At 40.4% G+C, this 22636-nt stretch overlaps 1 protein-coding gene across 3 annotated transcripts in view; it reads left to right on the forward strand.

Annotated features, from left to right (window-relative positions):
• The window catches only part of LOC142052717 (ubiquitin-conjugating enzyme E2 E2), a 224205-nt gene extending 209291 nt beyond the window's left edge, over positions 1 to 14914 (forward strand). For all 3 annotated transcript variants that reach the window (XM_075083230.1, XM_075083231.1, XM_075083232.1), the window contains exon 6: positions 14158 to 14914. In XM_075083230.1, the coding sequence (XP_074939331.1) occupies positions 14158 to 14255 (98 nt within the window). In that variant the 3' untranslated portion in view covers positions 14256 to 14914. The remainder of the gene's footprint in view (positions 1 to 14157) is intronic.
• Positions 14915 to 22636: the final 7722 nt, after the last annotated feature.

Genomic DNA, 22636 nt, shown 5'->3' on the forward strand with positions numbered 1-22636 from the left:
ACTGCTCATTGCTCAGTGGTTCAGTGAAAAGTGTAAAATTCCTTCAAAGCACTTTACTCATACAGTAATATAAGGGAAAGGAAATTCCCTCCTAACCACAGCTAGTGATAAGATTATGTGTTGAAGCATGACCAGTAACAGCCTTTGCAATGGTAACTTAGGTGGTGCCATGACTAGAGTTTTTTCTAATTCTTTTTTAATTTTCTTAAATTATCTTCTTATATTCCTGCACTATATTCTTGGATGTGTTTAACTATTCGGTGTATGAAGCATCTACTTCCTTTAAACTTTTGCTAAATGTGTTGGGTCTTTGTGTTCTTTCCTTACTATGGAAAAGATAAGCAAGACCGCTTTTTTAATAATCTTCTTTACAAAGTTACCTGTCACATTTTATTTTGTCTTTTTTTTCCGGAAGAAATAAGCTTAGATTTCAACCATTCCTTAAATGGGAAAGGTTTGACCATGCTGCTAATGATTTCTTGTCCTTTTCAATAAGCTTTCTACTTCTGTTTTGTTTTTATTTAAGACAAGGTGTGAAAAATTGAACTTCAGACATAATAATACCCAACCAACAGTTTATTAAATGACATTTGATTAAATCAGAGACTGAGTAAAATCCAAATCGGTGAAGAGGCTTTTTACATCTGTATCAAGAAATAAAGGGATGTAATTGGCACTCATGAGAGGAAAGAGTCTTGCCACTGCCCTTAACTGTCCCTAATCTTTATTATTCCTCAAAAGGGGCTTCTAGAACACACAAAATTCAGTCTAACCACAAAATGGAAGGAAAGCTGGAAAAAAATACACCTGGAATTTTGATTTTGGGGGTTTTTTTTACATAAAGCTTATAAAAACTCTATGATAAATATTCATATAGGGCTTTTAAAAGTTTGTTCACTTTCACTCAAGGAACACACTGCTTCTGAGCTTTACTTTAACTGTCATTAAAAGTACTTGAGAAAATGCATGAATGATGGATGCTACAAATACAAAAGGTTACAATTCATTTTCTTTCCAATAAACAAGTGTAATTTAAAATAGTACCAGTGGAGGTTTCCTATGCCCATTACCTCAGAGAGAAGACAGGTAATTTAACACATACACATAATAAATCTTTGTGTGAACCAAGACCAAAATAAGTCATCAATGTTAAATGTCTAACAAAGTGAAGTATTTAAATAAAGCTATTAGTTATCTCTCATATATAAAATAGAGTCCTAGCTTAATTTGAATGAATTCCAAGACACAAAGTAAACTGCCTTTTACTTTCAAAACACACTCCAATCATTTACAGTCATTACGTGTATTTATTTTGTTTCATGCAGGTTTTGTCTAGCCAATATAGACATGTCCTTGATTACACTGGAATCTTTTGAACAAAGTAGATACAACACTTTTGGGCTTAACCAATTCTACTGGATGTATTTTCTCACTAATAGAACTGTGTATGTTTAAGGGAAAAATCATTAAAACTAGAAAATCAATAAATTTTGACATCACATTTACATGTATTCCTACACTTAATTCTCTAATATCATAATAATCTAATATTCATTATTCCCAGTTAGTACAAATAGCTTAAATCTCAGCTGGAATAAACTGGCATCAGTCCCGCTCAATTTTTGTACCCTAGATTTTTCATTTAGACTTTGTTCCATTTTACTAAGTGGTGTTGGGGTTTTTTTTTCCCCCTCTGTACCTTTTTTAACCTGAAGGCAAGGACAGATTTTGAAATTTCATGCCATATGTTTCTAACTAACTGCCTATGAACTACCTTCAGGACCCTGATTAGCACAACTATTTTTAAGGCTGCTTCTTCCTGGTCTTAAAATACAGTTATTCTTGTTTCATCATAGAAATCACACTGCTCCACATTCTTTAAGCTCCTGAAAAGAAGCCTGCTACATTTGGCTCTCTAACAGATTCCCAACAAGAATGTAGAGTCAGTCCTGAAAAGCAAAATTTATAATCCTGGATATAAGTATGTTAGCTATTAAATCATTTAGTCTCTCACTTTCTTGAGTAAGATTTCAGAAATTAGTATTCCTGAGTTGTTCAGATTCTACCTTCAGAGATGATTTACACTACTGCAAGACATGTCTCTTTTATTTTGCATGGCTAATTTTCTACATTATTCAGCAGGGGAGGAAGAAATGGTTGCTTGTTTTTTACAGTTTTGCAAATCTATCAAAGGCAACAAATAAATTATTTGCAGTGTGTGTTTCAGAATCCCTATTTTCACAGCAAATTAAGTTCAGGTGCATTGACTGGAGTAGCAGACAGTTACTTAAATAGCAAAATATATGGTGTAATTGTCCCAAATTTAAGGACGGGCTGTACTGTAAGATTTCACATTCATATGGGATACAGAAATAGCACTCTGATTAGTAAATTGTTGGTAGAATTTTCCATCTTAGAAAAAGGCCCTTCTATGAAGTGGAGCATTTGCAACTTTAAGATTAATTAGATTTCAGAAAATTCTCAAGGGCTGGAATCCTCATTGCTTGGGTCTTTATAGTACCGATTGGATAAAATGGCATGAAAGTAGAAGTCACAGTAAGTCACAATGTTATACCAGCAGAAGGGATGCCTTTGTGACCTTCCGTGTCTTTTCCATCTCTACCCTGTATAGCTTTTTTCTATGGCTCAATCTTACGACTTTTTATGCCAATGCCTGAAATCATTTGACAAAGTGATTATCATTTAGTCAAACATGACAATGGAGGCAATGTGACCCCTCATGCAGGAAAGATAGGATTTCCAAATAAAGTTATTTTACCTGTTACTAAATATGAAATTATCGCTGTAAATATCATGAATTCAGTCTTTATTCAGCGTTGCCATGTAACTTCATTGCAACTAATCCAGGAGCTAAACCTGCCTACATGATGAATTCTAATGATTTTGTTTAACCTGTTTTCCCTTCTAGTCCTATTAGAACCTGCTCGTAATTAAGCCTAATTATATTCATGTTCTGAAGTTAATTTAGAAGTGGATAGTCCATTTGCTTACTAAAATGAGGTTATTTTCTCACTCACCTGCTGAATCCTCAGTCATTGCCAGAGCTCACACCGCTCTGCTCCCTTCATATGATATCCCATGTCACCTCAGTGGTCAGCTTCCAGAAATATTGCCGTAACTGGCCTGTACCGACCTTCAGGGCAGGGTGGCACTCTGGTTTTCATACTTTCTTGAGCCACTGTGTGCTGGTACGAGTGTCTTCCTTGGATGCCTCTTTTGGTAGGGCAGTATTGCTGCAAATTCTGTAGCACTCAAGGGATCAGACTTCACCACTCTGAACTGTCAGAAACCTGCCAAGCGTACATGTCAGCAGTGAGACTGACTCCAGAGGTCCCTGTCCCATACTCTGCTCAGATGGCACCTGTTTCCTACAGTTAAAGTGCGATAACATTTTGGGATGCCTCATCCAGAATCGTATGGACCACAGATGCAGATGGCAACTTGAGGCACAGTCCCAACATGAGATCACACAACCAGGCTCAAACGATCCGTGCCTGCAGTCCAGGAAAGCCCCAAGAAGCCAGCCCCATCAAAGAGAGCATCTGGGCCATACCAACAAAAATCCCAAACAAATTAGTTTCCAGGCATTTTCCTTCCCTGACTCTTGATGCAGATATGAACTTAGACACATCTGAGCCAGACACAGCCTGCTACTCCCTTCCTTATGTTCCCTGGGAGACAGGGAAGTACAGAGGAGGAATGGAGAGGCCTGACTATATATATTTTAAGTTATGACTGGGTAATAGTAAGAGGTGTGTTAATGCAAGGCATACCTAGTTCCTATTCCTGTTCCAAGGGATGTTCAACTTGCCAAGGGATTTCAGGCCCTGGCCTATGAAAAAGAGGCCTTTAGTAGGGATAAAATTCTTCCACCACCACCCCCCCTTTATAAATAAAAGCCTCTTGTATTCTTTTGACATTTTGTATGGGATTCCTAATAATAGTTTTGGATTTAAAAGCATCAGGTTAATAATGAGATTTAATAGGACAAGGAGAAAATCTGATTAAACCAAAATAAGCAGCATTCATAATGTATGTAGACTTTTCTAGTTATTCCAAGGATTAATTGCAGTAAAGGAACAAAGAGATAGATTCAAGAGCAGGATGCAGATGACTCCTGTATCTGACTTAAAATGATTCTGATATGTTTAAGTTGAAGATTTTCATATTGCTCACGTTCAAACCCTTTGCCTAAAAGTGAAGATGCCTTTAGGACTCGTTTTCTTCTGTGTCTAAATGCCACCAAATACCAGACCATGCAGTAACACTTCCTCCCTTCCCTCTCCCCTGGGAATCCACATGCTAAGTGGATCCTGTTGGGCCTCCTGGTTTTCTTGCAGAATAACCTACCTTTGGTACGTGTGATTGTAGGATGTCTAACACTGCACAAAGCATGATCACAGGGAATGCCTTTACACCCAGTTGTTTTGGGATTAAACTGTTCGTTCGGGATGTGTAAGACTCATAGGTCTCCTTTGCCTGGAGATGGTGATTAGAGGGAAGTGAGAAGAGACAAATCCAGAAGAAAACTGGTTTGGTTTTCTTTAAATGAAAGAAATGCTAAACACATTGGAATTCCTATAGAACAGCTATCCCTCCCTTAGTAAATCTTCAGGCAAAAAAAAAAATATCCACAGTGTTTTTCTGAAAATATAGTTATGACCCTATGGATACATGCCAGTTACATTATGGATCTTAGCATTTTGGTTGCTTGACAGCATTTTGAGATCCAAGTGCTGTGATTTCCTTATTATCTACTCACAGTCATCTTCCACAAGGTAAATGCATATTGCTGTAACTTTTTCTGCAAATTTTGTCAAGCCATGTGGCATGTAATGTCTTTCATATCAAGTTCTTATTTACTAACACCTTTTTATTTTTTTTTTCTAATAATAATGACTGTTTCTCAATTGAGTTCATTATTATGAACAGATACATTGCTAATGTATCTGTGCTTTTAATTTTGAGACTCATCCAAGCATCAAAGTGAAGTGTGTTATTTCAGAACTTTAATTGTTCCAGATGCTGGCACTTCTAATAGGTGCATGTTCTTCCTTAATTAAAGACAACTCTTCAAGATCAGTACACTGTGCTTTGCTGATCCATGACTGCCTCAGCTAACTCCCAGTCAGCCAGTGAAGTTTATAGAAATCCAGCTAAAAACTGAACACTGAAAAAAACCCCTACTCTTTAAACAAGAATGATTTCCCTTGGCAAGATACAGAGATGAATCACTGCCAACGCTTTGCTTTAAGAGCCATGTTAATAAAATTGGGCCAGATAATACTCCTTATTTCTGAAACATCTTTTTCTTAGGCAGCCTCATATTTCACACAGATCTCTGGTAGGTGGCCTGACAGCAATCAAATGCAAGTCTAGAGAGAGGAATGAATTTCTCCTTCCATGTATCCAAAATGGGTGTTTTAGTAAATGGATGTTTTCTAAACTGGGTTTGCAGAGCTCTTTTATTTTCGAAGATAGGTAACATTTTTCTCCAGACAACAGTTTGGACATTGGAATCAAGTCACACATGCCTTAATTTTCATGTAACTTCAATCATTGTATGAACTAACAGAAGACAAATGCGTTTCTGACAACTCTACAGGGCTCAAAATTTAGAGTCAAGCCATGGATATCAGTCTCTTTATGATACACATCTATATAGCCACATTTACCACAGTATCCAGATACCTTGCAATTTTTAGCATATTTATTCTCAGAATATCCTGGGTGATGGAGAAGCATTAGTCCAGTTTTACAGATGGGAAAATAAGGCACCACTGTAAGACCACTTAACTTTCTTGGAGTCATCATGACTACCTGCAAACCATGAAGATCAAGAAGCACTCCAGAGTTTCACCCCTTGTGAGCAGTATGACATGACCGCTTCAGTGCTTACCTGCCCAGACAGGCACCCTGGCTACACCTTGGCTGTACAACAGAATGAGACCTCAGGGGCTTCCATGATTTATCTCACCCTCTCTTTCTCCTCCTGCACCTGCTCTGATTTCTCCCAGAAAAAAGACTTTAAGTGAAGACTTTTAGAGAAGTAGCAAGGGCTGGATGATTGAGTGACCAGGGCTATGGGACGTACTGGTGAACACAACTTCATAGGAAGCCTGGTGCAAAACTCTAAGTCTCCTTTAGCCCTGCGTTAGCACAGTGACCACTAGGTCGGCTTTCCCATTATGCGGGCAAAAAATTTAGGCTTTAAAATTACACAGTCTCCAAGCTGCAGTATCTACGACAGTTTTTGCTTACTTCTCTAGATGCAGACGAGGTTAGTATAAATGTTCAGATCCGTTTCTAAGACTGTGTCTCAAGTTCTGAGGCATCTACCCTGTATTTCCTTATTTCCCATGCTATACCTGGAAAGACAGTCCTGGGTTTTATGTCAAACTGAGAAGTGACATAACAAAGTTAGCCTTTGTTTCTTCTGACTCCGACACATTCAATCACCTTGTATCTAAGACTGCTATGTCAAAGGCTATCTTACTGCATCCCTTGTTATTTTACTTTGGTGGAAACAGCACTTTAAGGTCATATGGTTGTCCACTTTGTCCAACCCATGTCAACCATAGTAGCCAGCCTAATGAGATACATGAGCTCTAAGGCAATTTCAGCAGGCATATTTTGATGTTTTAGCACACACATAGAATTTTTCTATTAAGGTGTGGCAAACAAAATCTGCAAAACTAGTTTCTGAAACAAGTTCAGGAGAGAGTTCATTGTACTCCATATCGTATGATTTCTGCTATAAACTGTAACTGCTCAAATGGATATTCACTTCACCAACTTCTTTCCTAGACCTTTCTAGAATTTGTTCCTGTCTCCTCTAAGGATTACCTTTTTTCATTACTGAAACAATTATTTTTATTTGTTCTCTCTTTTTTTATACAACCTTATTTGATCATTTTATCATTTTTCTGTACAGTTTTCGAAGAGCCTCATAGATGGCTAAATACATTCTATATGGATAGTCAGAAATAAACTGGTAGTTCAGCTTGTGTAAAGTAATTCAGAGCCCTGCTACCACCCTTTGTTCTGACCTGAATCACTCTGTTGTTCCAGTTCGTACGCGTGTGTTGATCAGACTTCCAACCGCGAGGCTAGTTTTATTGCCGCACAAACAGGGATTAGTGCTGCGCTGCACTCGTTTTCACTTGTGCCCTGATTTTGAGCACTCTCTTCAAAGGTGAAAGGTTAGTAGAGTAATTCAGTGTGCCACTTCACCTGCCTCTGCCTCCAAAGAATTACTTAGTCTGCGCATTATTATTAATGATAGCAAAAGAGAGCAACACTGCTGCTGTATGATCACTGAAGGATACCATGATGCATTTCACATACCTCATTTTCCACATCAAGGCTCACAGTATCCTTGACATGGTCTTCTAGGAGTTCATTAAGTTTAAAACAGGTGACATGTGGCAAACTATGGAAACTTCCAGAGGCAAAGTGACACTATAAATAAAATTACTCACAAACAATTCATCTTCTCTTAATCCCTTCCTCTCGGAGTATTAAATTGTTCAATGACATATTTGGTATAGCATGTCTGACAATGCTTTTGTCTGCAGTTTTTCACTGACCAGTCTTCTTGTAACACTGGCCCGGATGCCACTGAAAACAACGTAATAAAATATAATTAGAAACAAAATAATTTTTTAAAATTAAGTTTAAGGATGTTTTTGGTGTGCGTCAAGCTGTCAGCATTTGCTGTTAAGAAAACCGATGTTTCAGTGAATTATTAGTTTCTGCTTTTTCCCCCAGTCTTAATTTTTTTTTTTAGTGTGTCTTTTGGGACCTATTTCTTAAAGGTTGGTACGATATTAAAAACCACAAAAACTGAATTCAGAAAACTTGGCTTTCATTGCAAGCCAGTGTGGGAATATATAATGTCCTGCACTGCTATTTGCACTGAAATTACCAAACAAAACGTAGCTGTTGAAAATATGAACTTTTATTCTGGGGACATTTAATTTTGGGGTAACCAGTCCTGCCTGGGCTGCTGTATAAAGATGACTCCAAGGCAGCTATCCTATAGACAACATACAGACCACCTGGACTTTTCCTTAAAAAAAAAATCAAAAAACCTAAGCACTCCCGATTTTTTAATTCAAAAAGCAATACAGCAGTATATTTGGAAAGAGTGGCAGGCCTAAAAAAAAAGTTTGAAACCCATTAACCAAAAACTCTTCTAAATGTGTAACTGAAGTCAAAATAACTAAAAAATTACTTGTTTATTTTCTTCTGCATTCCACACAGCCTGTCCAAAGAAAGGAAAGCAGATTTAATTTTTAGTGACTGATGTTTCAGAACCGGTTGTTCCATAGAGCTTCTCAATGGGATGCCTCTCAGAGCTGTGAGAAAGGAGTCATTTATAGCTCAGGAGACAGAATAAGACCTTTCAAGGTCCATCTAATTTTTGGAAATTCTTCCAGGTTAATTCTCCTTCTTCAGCTGGAGGCCAGCTCTTCCAAATTCCCCAACACAGAGCTGAATCTAAACCTGGACTGAAAAAAAAAGTACATTGTAAATATTTGGCTGAAGAAACTGTAAGATTTTTATAAGGCGGTGGGGTTTTTTAGTTTTTAAGGTGCTCCAGAAATCTTTCTGAGAACTGACTTAAGATGGTGCAATAACTGGCTCCATCAGTTGTTCTCTGTTAAAACTGTAAAGTACTGCAATAGAAATATAATTCTACTTTATAAATGCTCATAAAAATATATATATAATGCATACAAACACCCATAATGTACATTTTAAGTCCAATGTGTGTCTCTTTAACCATGTTGGCACTACCAATTGGAATTTCATTGCATATCATGTGGCTGATGGAGAAGGCACATTGAAATCAAGCTGTTAAACACACCATCTCCATTTTTTATTTCACAAGAGTATGTTTGCTGTATTTTTAAAAGAGCATTGAAAAGCCCAGGAGATGAATTCTGCTCTGAAATTGCTATTTGCTGACATAGAAATAGCTGTAAAAATACAAGCAGAGAAAAATACAGTATAGCAATATATTTTCATTTATTTGGTGGAAAAGTAGTTTTAAAGAAGAATTATAGTCTGTCTTCTGAATGATAAAGCAGTATAACTAGCATTAAACACAGCTGAAATTTTGTAATGACCAAACCGCAGCTCATCCAAATCCCCAATAGCATTAACTCCCTAGAATTGGGCTGTAAATTTGATTAGCCCCACAACAGACATGAGATACAAATGTTCTTCCTTTTACAGTCATATTAAGTGGCTGCAAAAGAAGATGACAAGGCATTGTAGAGCAGCGTATCCAACCTTTTTAAGCTAGGGACAAGCTCCAGCTCGCCCAGCTTTCAAAACTACATTTAAATGCAGGGTAATTTCATGAATTCTGATATAACATGAGGATTACATATGGTGAGGTGAGGGGGGATTTAGCAGCTGCAGTCTTCCTATAAATCATCCAGAAGCTTTTCTTCATACTTTAGTTCTCTTGATTGACATTTTCCATGTAACCTACATCTCTAAACCTTAGCTTCGGTCCATGCTTGTTTAATTTGGTGCTTTTTTTATGTATTTTCATTACTCTTGCACTGTCCTCGAACATGAATTTTGATGCTGTAACTCCTAATGTGTTCCAATTTTACATGGAACTAATCAGAGTATTGGATAAAAAATTTTCTTTAAATAACCTTAAGGTTATAGAGGTGTCCTAGGGCAGATTTCTAGAAGTGAGAATCAGGGACTAGAAGGAACAGTAAATTAGAGACCTTAAAGATTTCTAGGCCAACAGAGCTGCAGCAGCTTCTCTGGTGAGCTGACGGTGTGCGCCACGGCACGACACCCCGCGCTCCTCACCCGTGGCTATCGCAGCCAGCACCACGGCTGGCTCCCGGCTTTTAGTGCTGCTGAGCACGGCACACGATTGCTCTGCCTCGTCCTGGCTTCTCCAGCCGCCGGCACCCCGAGGGCTGGGGTGTCCGTGCCTGCCCACGCCGCAGGGAAGGAGCTGTGCACGGGTGGTGCCACACCGGCTCTCAAACCGGGCACGGTGTATCTGGTGATCGGAGAGATCCCAAGTACACACCTCCTGCCAGGTTGCAGAGAGAGTTGCAGAGTTGTGCTGTTATTGTTATTAATGTATTGTGGGTGTATTTTAATTTCTTTCCCTAGGTTGTTCTGACAACACATTTCTGGCATAGCTTTATATTCTGATCCCCTGGTTTTTGTTGTCGTTTGGACACAGTCCCATTTGGAGTGAATTTCTGAAATGAACCCTGGTTCACTGATGAATCATTCTATGACTAAAACAAAAATAAAAAAAAAGCTAGAGCGGTTTACTGGTTATGGAAACAAATTTCTAACATTGAGACTAAAACCACATCTATATACAAATGGAAAATAAGAAACAGTTTGACAGTAATGAGAAATGGAAGCATGGGAAAAGTACCGTTATGAATTTTGAGATCCAGTATTCCTTTTTATCTCTTAATTAGACAGTTTACACAGCAGTTGTTTTATAAATACATATTTGGCCCTACTAATGGAGATTTCACAATACTCCTTAAGTAGTGCATCCCAGCTGAGAAACATGGTGCTCAGTCATGTGCTACTTAGTTTAGGAGGTAAATGCAAACTTCCTCATATTTGGTATTTTGTAGGACTTGGACACTATAACCAAGGTTCGTGCATGTTGGGAATTCAATCTTTTAATTGTTTTAATTAAGGTGCTTTAATTTATCCTGTAATCTCCATTTTATGGCCCGTCCCATGAACTGCATAGCAATGGTGACTCATTAAGTGTTGAGAGATCTGTCTCCCTGGGCCTGCTGGACGGCTCCCTCCTCCCCCAGGGATGATATGGTGTGGGCCTGAAGCCACCCGCCTTCATCCAGGTGCAGAAAGAGACCATTTGCATTTCTGGAGTTCACACGCTATCCTTATGTCCGCCAGGTCAAATGCGGTGCGCTGCATCAAATTGGCCAGTCTGCCGCTGGTTGGGTGGCTCTGATCTGAAGTTAAAATTTCCCTCCTCACCAGCTGTCCCGACTACCCAAACAAAGCTGTTCTGCCTCCTGATGGTTTTACAGCTTCACAGGAACTACTAAAATAAGCTAGCTCTCCAAACACCTGTTGAAGAGTCCTTATTAAAGTCCTCATAAATAACTACTTGTAACGACAACACACCTCCAGACCCTCTGACAGGGATGTGGAATAACTGGGCCTCTCTGGCAATAACTGTTTTTCTGTTTCTTCAGCTCGGGGTCTCAAACGAGAAAGTGGCTTTGCCAAACTGTGGGTTTGTTCTTTTATTCAGTATTGTTATAACCAATAGAATGTATAGCCAAACTGCATAGACCAATGTTATTACCATTATTACCGAGAACACCTTCTAGTAGCATCAGCTCGGCAGCTGACTGTGGGTGCAGCTGGTCCTGCTCATGCTATGGCAGGCAGGGACCTCTCTTTGCTTCAGCAGTCCTGCTTTGCACAGGCAGACACTGATGGATGGAGGCACAGACTTGAGGGGAGCACCCTGAGATGATAGTTGATTCACAGGTCACTCTCCTGGTGGGAATTTACAGACCTACAACAAAAGCTATGTAGACATCAGACATCTTGCAGGCCATCACCTCCACTCTTTCCCCAACTGCCAAACGAAACACTGCAAAGACAACAGCTTGAGCATATGGATAAATAAACAGCCAAGTTCTCTGCATTACTGGACTTCAACAGATTTCCCCACTTCCTTCTCAAGACTCCTGTCACTGATCCTGCACCCCACAAAGTAGAAAGTAGACACTCTCCTGTGCTGGGAGGAGGTGAGAGGAAGAGTCTGTATCTTCCAAATCCTTCCAAAGGTGTATGTCGTTGAAATACTTCCTTGCTCCCAAAAGGAGGTATAGATGGAAACCCCCTCTAGGAAACCAAATATTGTAATCTATCATCCAGGACTGGGGATGATTATATGATCCTCAGTACCCTTTCAGTATATCAAGGAAATTGATTTACAGCTCTCGGTGTGAAAGACACGCTTTCACAGAAACATTCATCACACACATAAAAGACTTTCAGATTTGAACTGGGTAAACCTTTACTACAGCACATCACTTTTCACTGACTCACATAAGGTTTTATAAAGGTCTTAGCAGCAGCACTTTAAATACACACTAAACCTCATTAAGCACTTACTGCGTTCCAGATGATAATGCCATGATATTCTTGCAACCCGTCACAGCCAGATGCCTCAGAGGCCAAACCCTACTTTTTCCAACAGCATGAAAACCAGCACATTCATCGCATTTTGCTCCAAGGATTCCTTTCAAGTTCAACCCTTAGTCTCCATTTCTTCATGGGTCTGTGAAAGTGTTTTTTCACACAGTGGTGTCGCATCCAGGGAGGGTGTGGGAATTCACACCAGTGCTGTCAGGCTCATCCCTGAGCTACGTTACACTATGACAAAGTTTCCCTGTGGCTACGCCCTAGATTTTTTGCTGAGAGAAATTTTACCCTTTCCCATTGCCCAGGTTCTCCATTTACCCTGCAGTGGTTCTTGAACCTCATTCCAGCCATGAACATCTTTGCACTCTTAAATACCCATAGTCTGTTAGCCTCCTGTTTGTGCAGAACAAAAATCTTCCAGTAATCCCCTATATAGTTCTTCTCCTTGGCTGAGGAGTTAAGGGTGATATACTTTCTAGTCTGAAAGTTTTAAAATGGATCTTAGATCAGTTATGCTTCTTTGACACTCATATATGTAAAAAGAGCAAAGCCCAGGTCTCAGTTACCTCTTCTGGGTATATTAAGATATTAAAGGTAAGCATATGCAGTAAGTGTTTGCAGGACTGAGACTACAGGGATTTAGTCCACCTTGGTCACAGTGATAACTTGCCTTACTAATTCAGCAGGTGCAAACTTAAAATTCAAATCAGGGCTCTTCCTGAAAGTGGCAAAAGATTTTTTCATTAGATATTATCCAGTAGTATTCAGTAATGTTGGCAGAAAGCAAATCAATTGATTTTTGGTTAAACCAACCTATCATAAACTCTTATTGTCAACAAACAAAGAAATAAGTCTGGATTTACTCTGCTTTGTGGAAGACCTGACATCTAGTCCCAGGAATTTCGGTGGTTAATAATGCAAACGCCACGGTCAGATTACAGCTGTACTGGGGAAGCCAAGATTGTTCCATTCATATGGCACCATTTTCAGCCAACTACAAAGCTGGTTATTAACTGGCTTTAATAAAAAGTCATGTTCATCTGTCCTAAGTCAGGAAGAAACGTGATTTCAGTGCTTCTGAACTTGCACGGTGTGGTGGTACAGTCACAGGAAATTTATTGTTGCAGGAGAAATAACAAGAGTATGGGCCGCCCCAAAAATGGGAAAATCTCTATCTATTTTATCTGCTTTAAACTGAGTAGAGAAAAACAGTGATGACATACAGCCACTCCTGGGAAAGTCTTGTCTTGGTTTATTTTTCTTAAAGGGCTTATTGGTTTTGTTTAATTATTTGTGAAGTAACTTGTATAGACAGATTAATGTAAAAATACTTTTTCAGGTTGTTTCTTCATTTTATAAATGCAGAAATAGCTTGAGAAGCCCAAATCATGCAGCATTCTGGCCATATAAATGCTCAGAGATATCCCATAAATTAAATACCAATTCCCAAAGTTTGGAATTAACTTTTGCTGCCCTAATTCCTGATCTTTCTTTATGATTCAAAGCTAAAAGTATTCAAAAAAACATGTCACCTGGTAATAGAATTAGAGCCATCCTCTTCCTGGGTGATAGCATAGATATGTATGGGAGTCTAATAAATAAATGATATAGTATGTTTATTCTTCTCACCTGAAAGCGACTTTTAGCTCAAAATAAAATCATTGGAACATTTGTTTGTGAGGCAGAATTTTAGAAAATGGTTTTAGTTACGTGTTTACCAGAAATGTATAGCTAACTGCAGCCAACTCCTCCCCATATTCTTCTTCCTTTCCTCCTATATGCATGCGGGCTTTCAAAATGGGACTAGTATTTGTAGGCACCTTGTTCTTACAGTTAAACCCAAGAGAACGGAATGAATCTGAACTTAAGAATAGCTTTTTTGTTCTGCCAAGGCTGACGAGTATCTCACAATTTGTGTTTCCTTTTCAGCTGACCCCCTGGTTGGAAGTATTGCCACTCAGTATATGACTAACAGAGCAGAGCACGACAGAATGGCCAGACAGTGGACCAAGCGATATGCCACATAGGAACCTACTCTAGGATTTGCTGGACCTGTGCAAGCACATTCACTAAGTGCATCAATAGCCCTTCCCTTCATTCTTATTTTTTATTAAACTTTGAACCATTTTGTGACAAAAGGTTGTCCTTACTTTCTCTTTTGTTTTATTTTTATTTGTTTTGGGTTTTTTTGTTCTGTTAACTTGAAAGTGGTTTCCCTCAAATGTAGACAGGGAATTTTGGTTATCAGTGCAAAGAATGTTGGATCTGTAATAGTATAGAGCTTTGTCACAAAGCTTTGTATTAATGTGTGGGTTATTTTTCTTTCATGTGGTTTTTGGGAAAACAAACAAATTCAGAATTATATCTCGTTTCTACTTAAATGTAGTGTTTAGGGTTATTTTTTTGTACTGAAGTCTTTAATGGTGGGTGCATGCTACTGGGAACAAGTTTTGTATAAAAGCTTAAAATCAAGAATCACTGTGCATTACTAAGACTGTGTTTATCACTAGCCTTCTGTTTCCCACACAAAAGGCTATTGCGTTGAACAAATTAATATGTATTTTGATTTACTTAAAAAAAAAGTGCTTGTAAATTTCTTAGGGACCTGCCACTTTTGACTGTGGATCAGTTGATGTACACTTGTATTATTAAAGCACTCAATAAAACACTGTGGCTGATAAATGCACTTCTTGCAAGACGGTGCTTTTGCATTTGTGCAGTATATAGGCTGCATAGTCCTCACATAATACAACTGCAGGTTAAGCAACTATTTTAGACCTAAACTATTCACTTCTTCTCAACAATGCATTTCTTAACTTGGAATTCTTCATTGTAGATATCTTTCATATACAAACATCTTCCAAATTTTAAGGCCTTTCTTCCGCATGCCGGTGCTCAGCTCAGCTATTCTGAAGCCTCTTGCTGCATCTTTTATACCATGGCTTCACTATATCCATCTTGTTACATTTAAAATAGTTGGCTATAAAAATAGCCTTGCAGTGAAAGCAGAATATTGATGATGATTTTATACAGCAGGCCTTATTTTGCCTTTCTCCAAGCTCATTAATTGTAAAAGCAACTGTTATATAAAAAAATAAATGAAGGTTTTCGATGGGAAAATTGAGCCCATTGCACCAATCATTCCCAGCACGTTCAATGGCAAGGGTATTTCTATTCAGATTTGACCTTCAGGCTAATTTTAGACATGCAGCCATGGAAGGAAAACTTCTACTTGGCTAAGGAAATGTGTGGGTGTTGTGATTTAGAAAATACACGCTGTGATGCTGATATCTAAATGTTCTTTGTGTTGCAAAGCATATTGGAAAATCCCTGTCTCATGTAATTAAACGTTACAGATGCTATATACAGTGCTTGCCTGCCCTCTCCCCTCTCTCCTTGCCTCTTATGTTTAAAGAAGATCCTATCTTAAAGAAGATACATTACAATAGGGCAGTATAAAGATACAGGGAGACCCAATCCCATTAACACTCCAACCCTATCCAACCATCCTGAAAACTAAAGCAGTGAAGGTGACACCATAGGGCCTCTGTGCCAACCCCTGCACTGCTCAGCATTACCAGGCTGATCTGTTTTTCTCTCAGCCATTTGCTAATAACTGAACAGACGTACAGCTTGAATCTACTGGTAAGTTGTCGCCTCTGTGAAGAGAAGCTGAACGTTGACTTTGTTGTAGGTAGAATATAAGTAACAGTGACTTTGCTGTAGGTAGTATATAACTACTGCCCAAAGAACCATGGGGCTATCAGAGAAATAATCCATCTCTTTTGATCAAAGCAAACGGAGAGTCCTCTGGTGTCTGCAGAAGCCAACTGTTTACAAGCCCAGCCATAAAACATTTTGAGGCCAACACATCCTAAATACAGATGTGAAAGAAAAATAACAGTTCAAAAATAAAACAAAAGAAAACCCCAAAAACCAGACTTCTCTGAGCCGTAACACATTCTCACAACGACTGTTATATGTGCTTCCCTTGGAAGTTGCTTCCACCATACAACTTGAAGCAAAGTACCTCCACATCAGAAGGGAACATTCCTGCTGTAAAAATACAACAAAGTGGGATTAGAAAGAACAACTGCATCTTGCCCAGTACAGTAACTGCATTACTCCTCTTACCCCATCTGCTGAAGAGATTCCTGCCATAAAAGACCTGTATCCCCCGAGACAGCAATTAATGGGCAATTTCAGATTTCTTGTGAATTACTTTAAGCGTCTGCCACTCCAGCCTTTATTTACACTCAGCTGAACAGAATGCAGTAATTTCCCAGGTACCTTTTAAACTTGCTTGATAAAGTCTTTAATTCTTACTATCATCTTTTTTTTTCCCCCAAAATATAAAGAAGACGTTACAAACAGAAAAGCCTTCTGTATCTTTAATGAGGACATAACTGAAAGACAGCTGAGACACCTTGGAGGGAGAATCACAGAATTCTTAATAAATGTCTATTCTCAGTTCATCAGCTCTCATTTTCCTTCCTTACTGATCAAAAGCTGCACGGTTTGAATGTGCAGGTAAGTTGCCCTCTGTGTGAAGCTAAACAGTGGCTTTGTCCTAGATAATATAAAACTACTGCCTTAAGAACCACAGGGTTCTCAAAGAAATAATAAGAAAGGATCAACCCACGTTGATTAAAGCAGATAGAGTCTTCTGGCATCTGCAGGAGCCAAATGTTTGCAAGTCTGGCCATAAAACATTCTCCTCTATTTGCAAATCCGCTCTATTTGCCTCCCAAGTAATTCTTTTCCTTCATCTGCTAAACCTGGGAAATATGAAGCATTATTTGAAACCTGCTGTTGTCACTGAGGAGAAATGATCCATCCCCAACAGAATTCAGTCTGCCAGCAGAGCCCCACTGAACAATAATGTATTGGCATAGTCTCTTTTTCTCCTTTTCTTTTTCCTACATCTAGAAAATATTGCACATTATTCTGTCCCACCTTTGCTCTTCAGATCCTCTGCAAATTTAGCTGATTCCTGCTTTGTCTTTTATGCCAAATCTACTTTCTAACTTCTTCAAGATGGTGAAGTCCACATGCTCCCCTCCTACCACTGGGTATGAAGATCATTCAAATGACTCACTCCTAGTAAAACATATTCGATAGCATACAGTTGTCCTAAAACCGCATATAAAGGCCATCACTTCAGCAAATCTCAGCATTTCTTCAGGGACACATAGGTGCTAAAACTGGGTTTCATTCTTTGAAGCCATCTCACAACTTTTCTGCATTCAACTGCAACATCAAGTAAAAAATATTTAATTTCCAGTAACCCCAGCTAAATGTCAGTGTCCCATACCCTTTGAATTCAATTCAGATGCAGCAGAAGTCAGGGGACTCTCCAAACTGTGTTTAGTCATTCACTAATTATTGAAGTTGCCCTTGCATACCCCTGTCCAACTCACCAGCTGATTTCCCTCTCCACAAAATTACAGAACAACATAGCTTAAATTACCATACCCAAAAAATCCAGTATTTCCAGAGACAGCATTTCCAGGCTGCTCCAGGAGAGAGTTTTAGCTGCTCATAACCCTTTTGATTACAGGCGTTGTGGGTGATTGCAAGCAGTTAAAGTCTATTAAAATCAGCTGCTGTGCCATGAATAAGAGGAATAATTCCTCTTCAAAGATCTTTCTTCAGGTTCTCGTGTCGTGAGCTGCAGATGGATGCACAGTCATATCCCATGTCCAAACAACGGGCAGCAGCTCACAGGCCTTATTCCCTGCTACCCTGTGCAATGATACTGTGTAAGTATAAAAGACCAGAGGTCTTGGGCACCATAAACCCCAAAATTGGGCCCTTCTTCAAGGCCTTCTCAACCTTTTAAATTCTGGCCCAATGCACCTTCTGGGTGCAGTGCATGCTCTTTCAGCATGTTGTTACAGCATGCTTCCTCTCGCTGGTTGTCTTATCTCCATCATTAATCCCTCTGACTTACTTCTTCTCATTCACCCTTTCCTTCTCTCTGGCTACTTTCTTCTGCTTGACTGATTCATTACTCGCAGCTGAGAGGCCACCCAAGTTACTGATCCCGGCTCAAATTGCTCTTCCTGAAGTTGCCCGAGCATAGTATTTTCTTTGTCCCTGAAAGTACATGCCCAGAATGTGCCCCAGGCCCCCATCTGCTCCCTCTTGCCTGAGGCAGTGCCTACTGCAGCAGGAAAAGCAGAGGCGGCTCCAGTGGAGTAGGAAGATGCCATGCGATGATTCAGACAGTGCAGCAACTCCCAGTTACTCCATCCCCAGCATTATCCTGGGGTCCCTTTTCTCCTTTCCAGTTCCAATACTAAATCTTGATGTTTCCATACCCCCTCTTCCCTCACCTCAGTCATGACTCTGTTCCTTGAAATCCCCTGATTTTTAGGTCCTAGAAGCAAGAAAGAGTTTTGTATGAATTAAGTACTTCCTCATTGTGCCACGCCTGGCAGTGGCTATAAACTAAATCACTTCTCCCACACACGTCATTAGCAGTAATGAAATCCGGGCTGGCCTGCCTCCTTTGCATGACATCCATATGCAAATATATTTCCTCAGCTCAAAGGATCTGCAGAGCCAATGCATGGGCTGCTTGAGATGCCTCCAGCAGCCTCTCTCAGGTCACAACTGGAATATATTTGGGGACTACTATTTACCAGGAAGAGTTTTATGATACCTTTAAATCCATCATTCTGCACCCTGATTCCGTCATGAACTTTAATAGGGACCTGCAGCGCTTCAGGATAATGAAAAGTGCAAAGCAAAAGATCCCTTTCATGTCTGCTTTGATTGTGAAAGAAAGTAGTCATGGGCTAATGGAAGGCTGAAATAAAGACAAGGCTACTAAGCCATCCTAATCCCTTGGAGTCTTAAATTAGAAAAACCCCACTTCATGGAACAGCTAAATAAAAGCTGTGTTTACTTCTATAGGTTTTGCAGAACTGAATCAAAAAGAAAAACCCCACCCCAATGTCCAGGTGTTCCAATAGTAAATGTGGATGGTCAGAACATGTGTTTCATGAGAAGCTTTCTAAGGAAATGCTTCCACTGGGAAGAGCTTCCCAGAACCCTTATCACCTCCACCTCCATCAGGCTGCACGAAGGACTCCCCCCTTGGCAGTCCCTTGGGAAATAAGGGCTGGAAACAGGCACCTCGGGTCATTCCTTATTGTCACTGCTCCTCAAATACACTCACTCACAACAGGCATTTGTTGCTGCAGAATTGGGGCTGGGGTCCCCTTTTGTGTCGCTGAAGACCTTGGGGTCAAGAAAAACAAAGGGTCACACTTCAGTTTCTGTGAAATGCCTCCTTTCTTTGCAGTTGACTCATAGCCTTTGTAAGGCCTTGAATGGAGTCTCTTCACATGAATGGAGCTCCTACCACACAGATTTCAATGCAGCCCTACTCCATTCCCCACTTATAAACAGGGCAAAGAAAGTGCCCATCGCACTTTGGAAACACCTTGCTTGTAGCAAAGCTGAACTGCATTCTCGCCCATCTTCTAACTCTTCCCATTTGAATTTCTCAGACGCCTCTCAGTTATAAGAGCCTTTCTCTAGCGATCCCTCCTCAACACCAAGGACCTGCAAAAGTCCTGTTTCCTTTGGACCACAGGCAACCTTCATCCCTGCTCCTTCTCTGCTGCTCCCCAGTTCCTAAATCTGCTTCTTCACTCAGGCTTCAGCAGCACAACCCCCTTGCTAAGCCTACCAATGTACCAAACACCAAAGTCACCCTCTGCTTCAGGCTCCTCACAGCCCATCGCTGTGTCACCGCGGTGTGCCGACATCTCACTGAGGAAGGGAAGGTCCACCCCAGAACCTGAAATTGCTGCTGTCTTCACAAAAAAGGGATGAAAACCTTCTTTATGCTCATTCATTTGAAATAGCAGTTAATACCCTCAGTGCTCAGCACTTACATCGAGGCACAAATACTCTGCAGATCTCCTGGTCTCAGAGTTCACACCAGCGCTCTCCACTGGTCTTCTAGGCGGAGTATTGTAAGTAGTAGCAAAATGGTTTGTATTAAATGCCCTGAATGTTACTTATCTAATAAATCAAATAAATCTTTCCCAAAAATCTGTGTGTGGTGGGAACTTCATCATCTTTTACACAGGAAAATAATTGTGTGAATTAGTGTCTCTCCTGTTTCCTGTTCTGCTTCATTACGTATTGTCCACCCACTACCTCATGCTGCAGTTTTTAAAGAAAACCTTCCTGAAATCTACTTAGAATTTAAATCCTTATTGCAAAGCAGTGAAGAATAATCAAAACATAGTCTGTCATATCAGGATAATCTAATCAGAAAAGCTCATGGAATTATTTATACGCATACATTTTTATGATAATTTAATAATTGATAGGCTTAAAGGAATAATCTCATTCTCTTCTATTTCATTATATACATCATGAAATACTATATTTCATTACTCTGTAAACTTGCCATTTTATCTATTTAAAATAAATATGGATTTGAATAACTTGAATCGATAGTTTTCTAGTGGAAGAAGATGCTATTACTTGTGTAGTGTAGTACTGTGTGGACTTACCTGTCTGAAAAAACATAATCCTACTGGTAACTTTTGTCTTTCCATTTTTATAAAAGATTGAGTAAAGTCTGCAGACAAAAAATGACAGCAGCCACTTGAGCCCTGCTAATGTGCCGGCTGGAGCTGTTAGGCATAATAACTCTGTCTAATTTTCAAGAGTGGCACTGAAACTCTCGAGGCAGAAGGACAAGAGATGCAGTCAAACCCCAAGAGGAAATGAAAAGAAAAATAATTACAGAAATAAACACCGAACTCATGCGCTACAAATTTCCTCCAGCAATCTATGCATGCTGCAGCATCCCCCTTAGGTCAAAATGCACTCTGTGAGCTGCAGGATGCAAACATACTGCTGCACCTCGGCCAGATCCGACAGCTTCACACAGGTGTCCGCCAGTGCCAGGCTCCCAGTTGTGAATGGGAACAGGTAACCCCCGGGAGTCAGCGTGTTAAATGGCAAAGCCAAAGGAGCTGTTTCTTCTTTCTTGCTCCTGGTCCCAAAAGGGCAACCCCCTAACAGGGGGGCTTCCCTCTCCTCCTCCTCCTCATCTCACTCATCAGATGCTGTTGGGCCTGCGCTTGCCCAACAAAATTCAGCAGCGGTTCTGCCAGCACTGCAATGATGTAAAACTAGCAGGGGAGGACATGAGGTTGTGCCAGGTGGGTGATGCTGTTCCTCCTCTGCAGCTGAGGCACCCGGCAGCTGCTTTAAATCCAGCTTGCAGCTCGCTCGGGGCAGAGACCCCCCCACTTGTCCCCGCTGCAGAAAACCCTGCTCCCAGGGTCTGAGGAGATCAGCCCTCCCTCCCCCCCTCCCCCACTCACGTCCCACCCCCCTTCCCCTGCTCAGACCCCTGGGAGGTACTACCATGCCTCTGGTATGTTCAAATTCAGCCTAACAGAACCAAAAGGAATTTTGCAGGATTCGGAAGCCACACGTAGATCCAAAAATGCCAGTAGGTAATGCTCTCCGGTACAACAGATCTTCACTCAAGGACAGGACTATCACCCCTCCGCCCCAGCAGCACCGCTTCACGTTCACAGCACAGCTTTGGCAATCATGGGTCTTGAGAAGCAATGTTAGGAAACTCTTCCTGGGTTTTTTCAGTAAAAAGGGTTTTCTTGTCTTTTTTTAAAAAAAAAAAACAAACACATTGCACACTGTCTCTGTGCGTACCTCCTTTCCTCTCCTCTTCCCACCCACTCTGCCTCCCCCCAGCAGCCCGGCAGGCTGAGCCTGGGAGCCTGCATGCAGATCTAGAGGTGATTTTTTTGATGAAGTGGGGAAGATGTAATCAGTAGCAAGGAAAATATTGAGAAGCAGAAATTTTCTCCCCTCCGGAGCCTGCCCAATATGTGCAACGGCTGCTGCAGCGTGAGCTGAGGCAACGCAACGCTTACCCCGATGGCTGAACCTTATTTGCAGAGGATAAAGCCTGTCTTTTCTTAGGTTGTATCAAGCCAATATATGGATGATTGTACTTTGAAGGATAATGCTGCACCTGTTCTTATTTATAAATCCTTCTCCTATATCATTTTAAGCCAGGCTCGGAGTGGTAGGAGGCAGGATGACTGCTGGCCACAGCCCTGTGACCCTCAGCACAGGCCCTTCTTCATCACACTGCTGCCTCCAGGACTTGTATGCAGAGCAATGCAGGGCCAGAGGAGAGGCAATACAGAGGGCCAGGGCAGAGGTGCTGAGGAAGAAAAACTCACAGTCATGAGACCCAGCTTAAAAATCCAGCACCAGCCCACCTCAGGGGCTGTGTGTATGTGTATACATATGCATATATATGTGTCTATGTGTATATATGTGATATATGTGTATTGATGCATGTTTTATACACGTACACGTGCCCGCTTTGGATGCA

The sequence above is a fragment of the Phalacrocorax aristotelis genome, chromosome 2 (genome assembly GCF_949628215.1).
Source record: "Phalacrocorax aristotelis chromosome 2, bGulAri2.1, whole genome shotgun sequence".
NCBI lineage: Eukaryota > Metazoa > Chordata > Aves > Suliformes > Phalacrocoracidae > Phalacrocorax > Phalacrocorax aristotelis.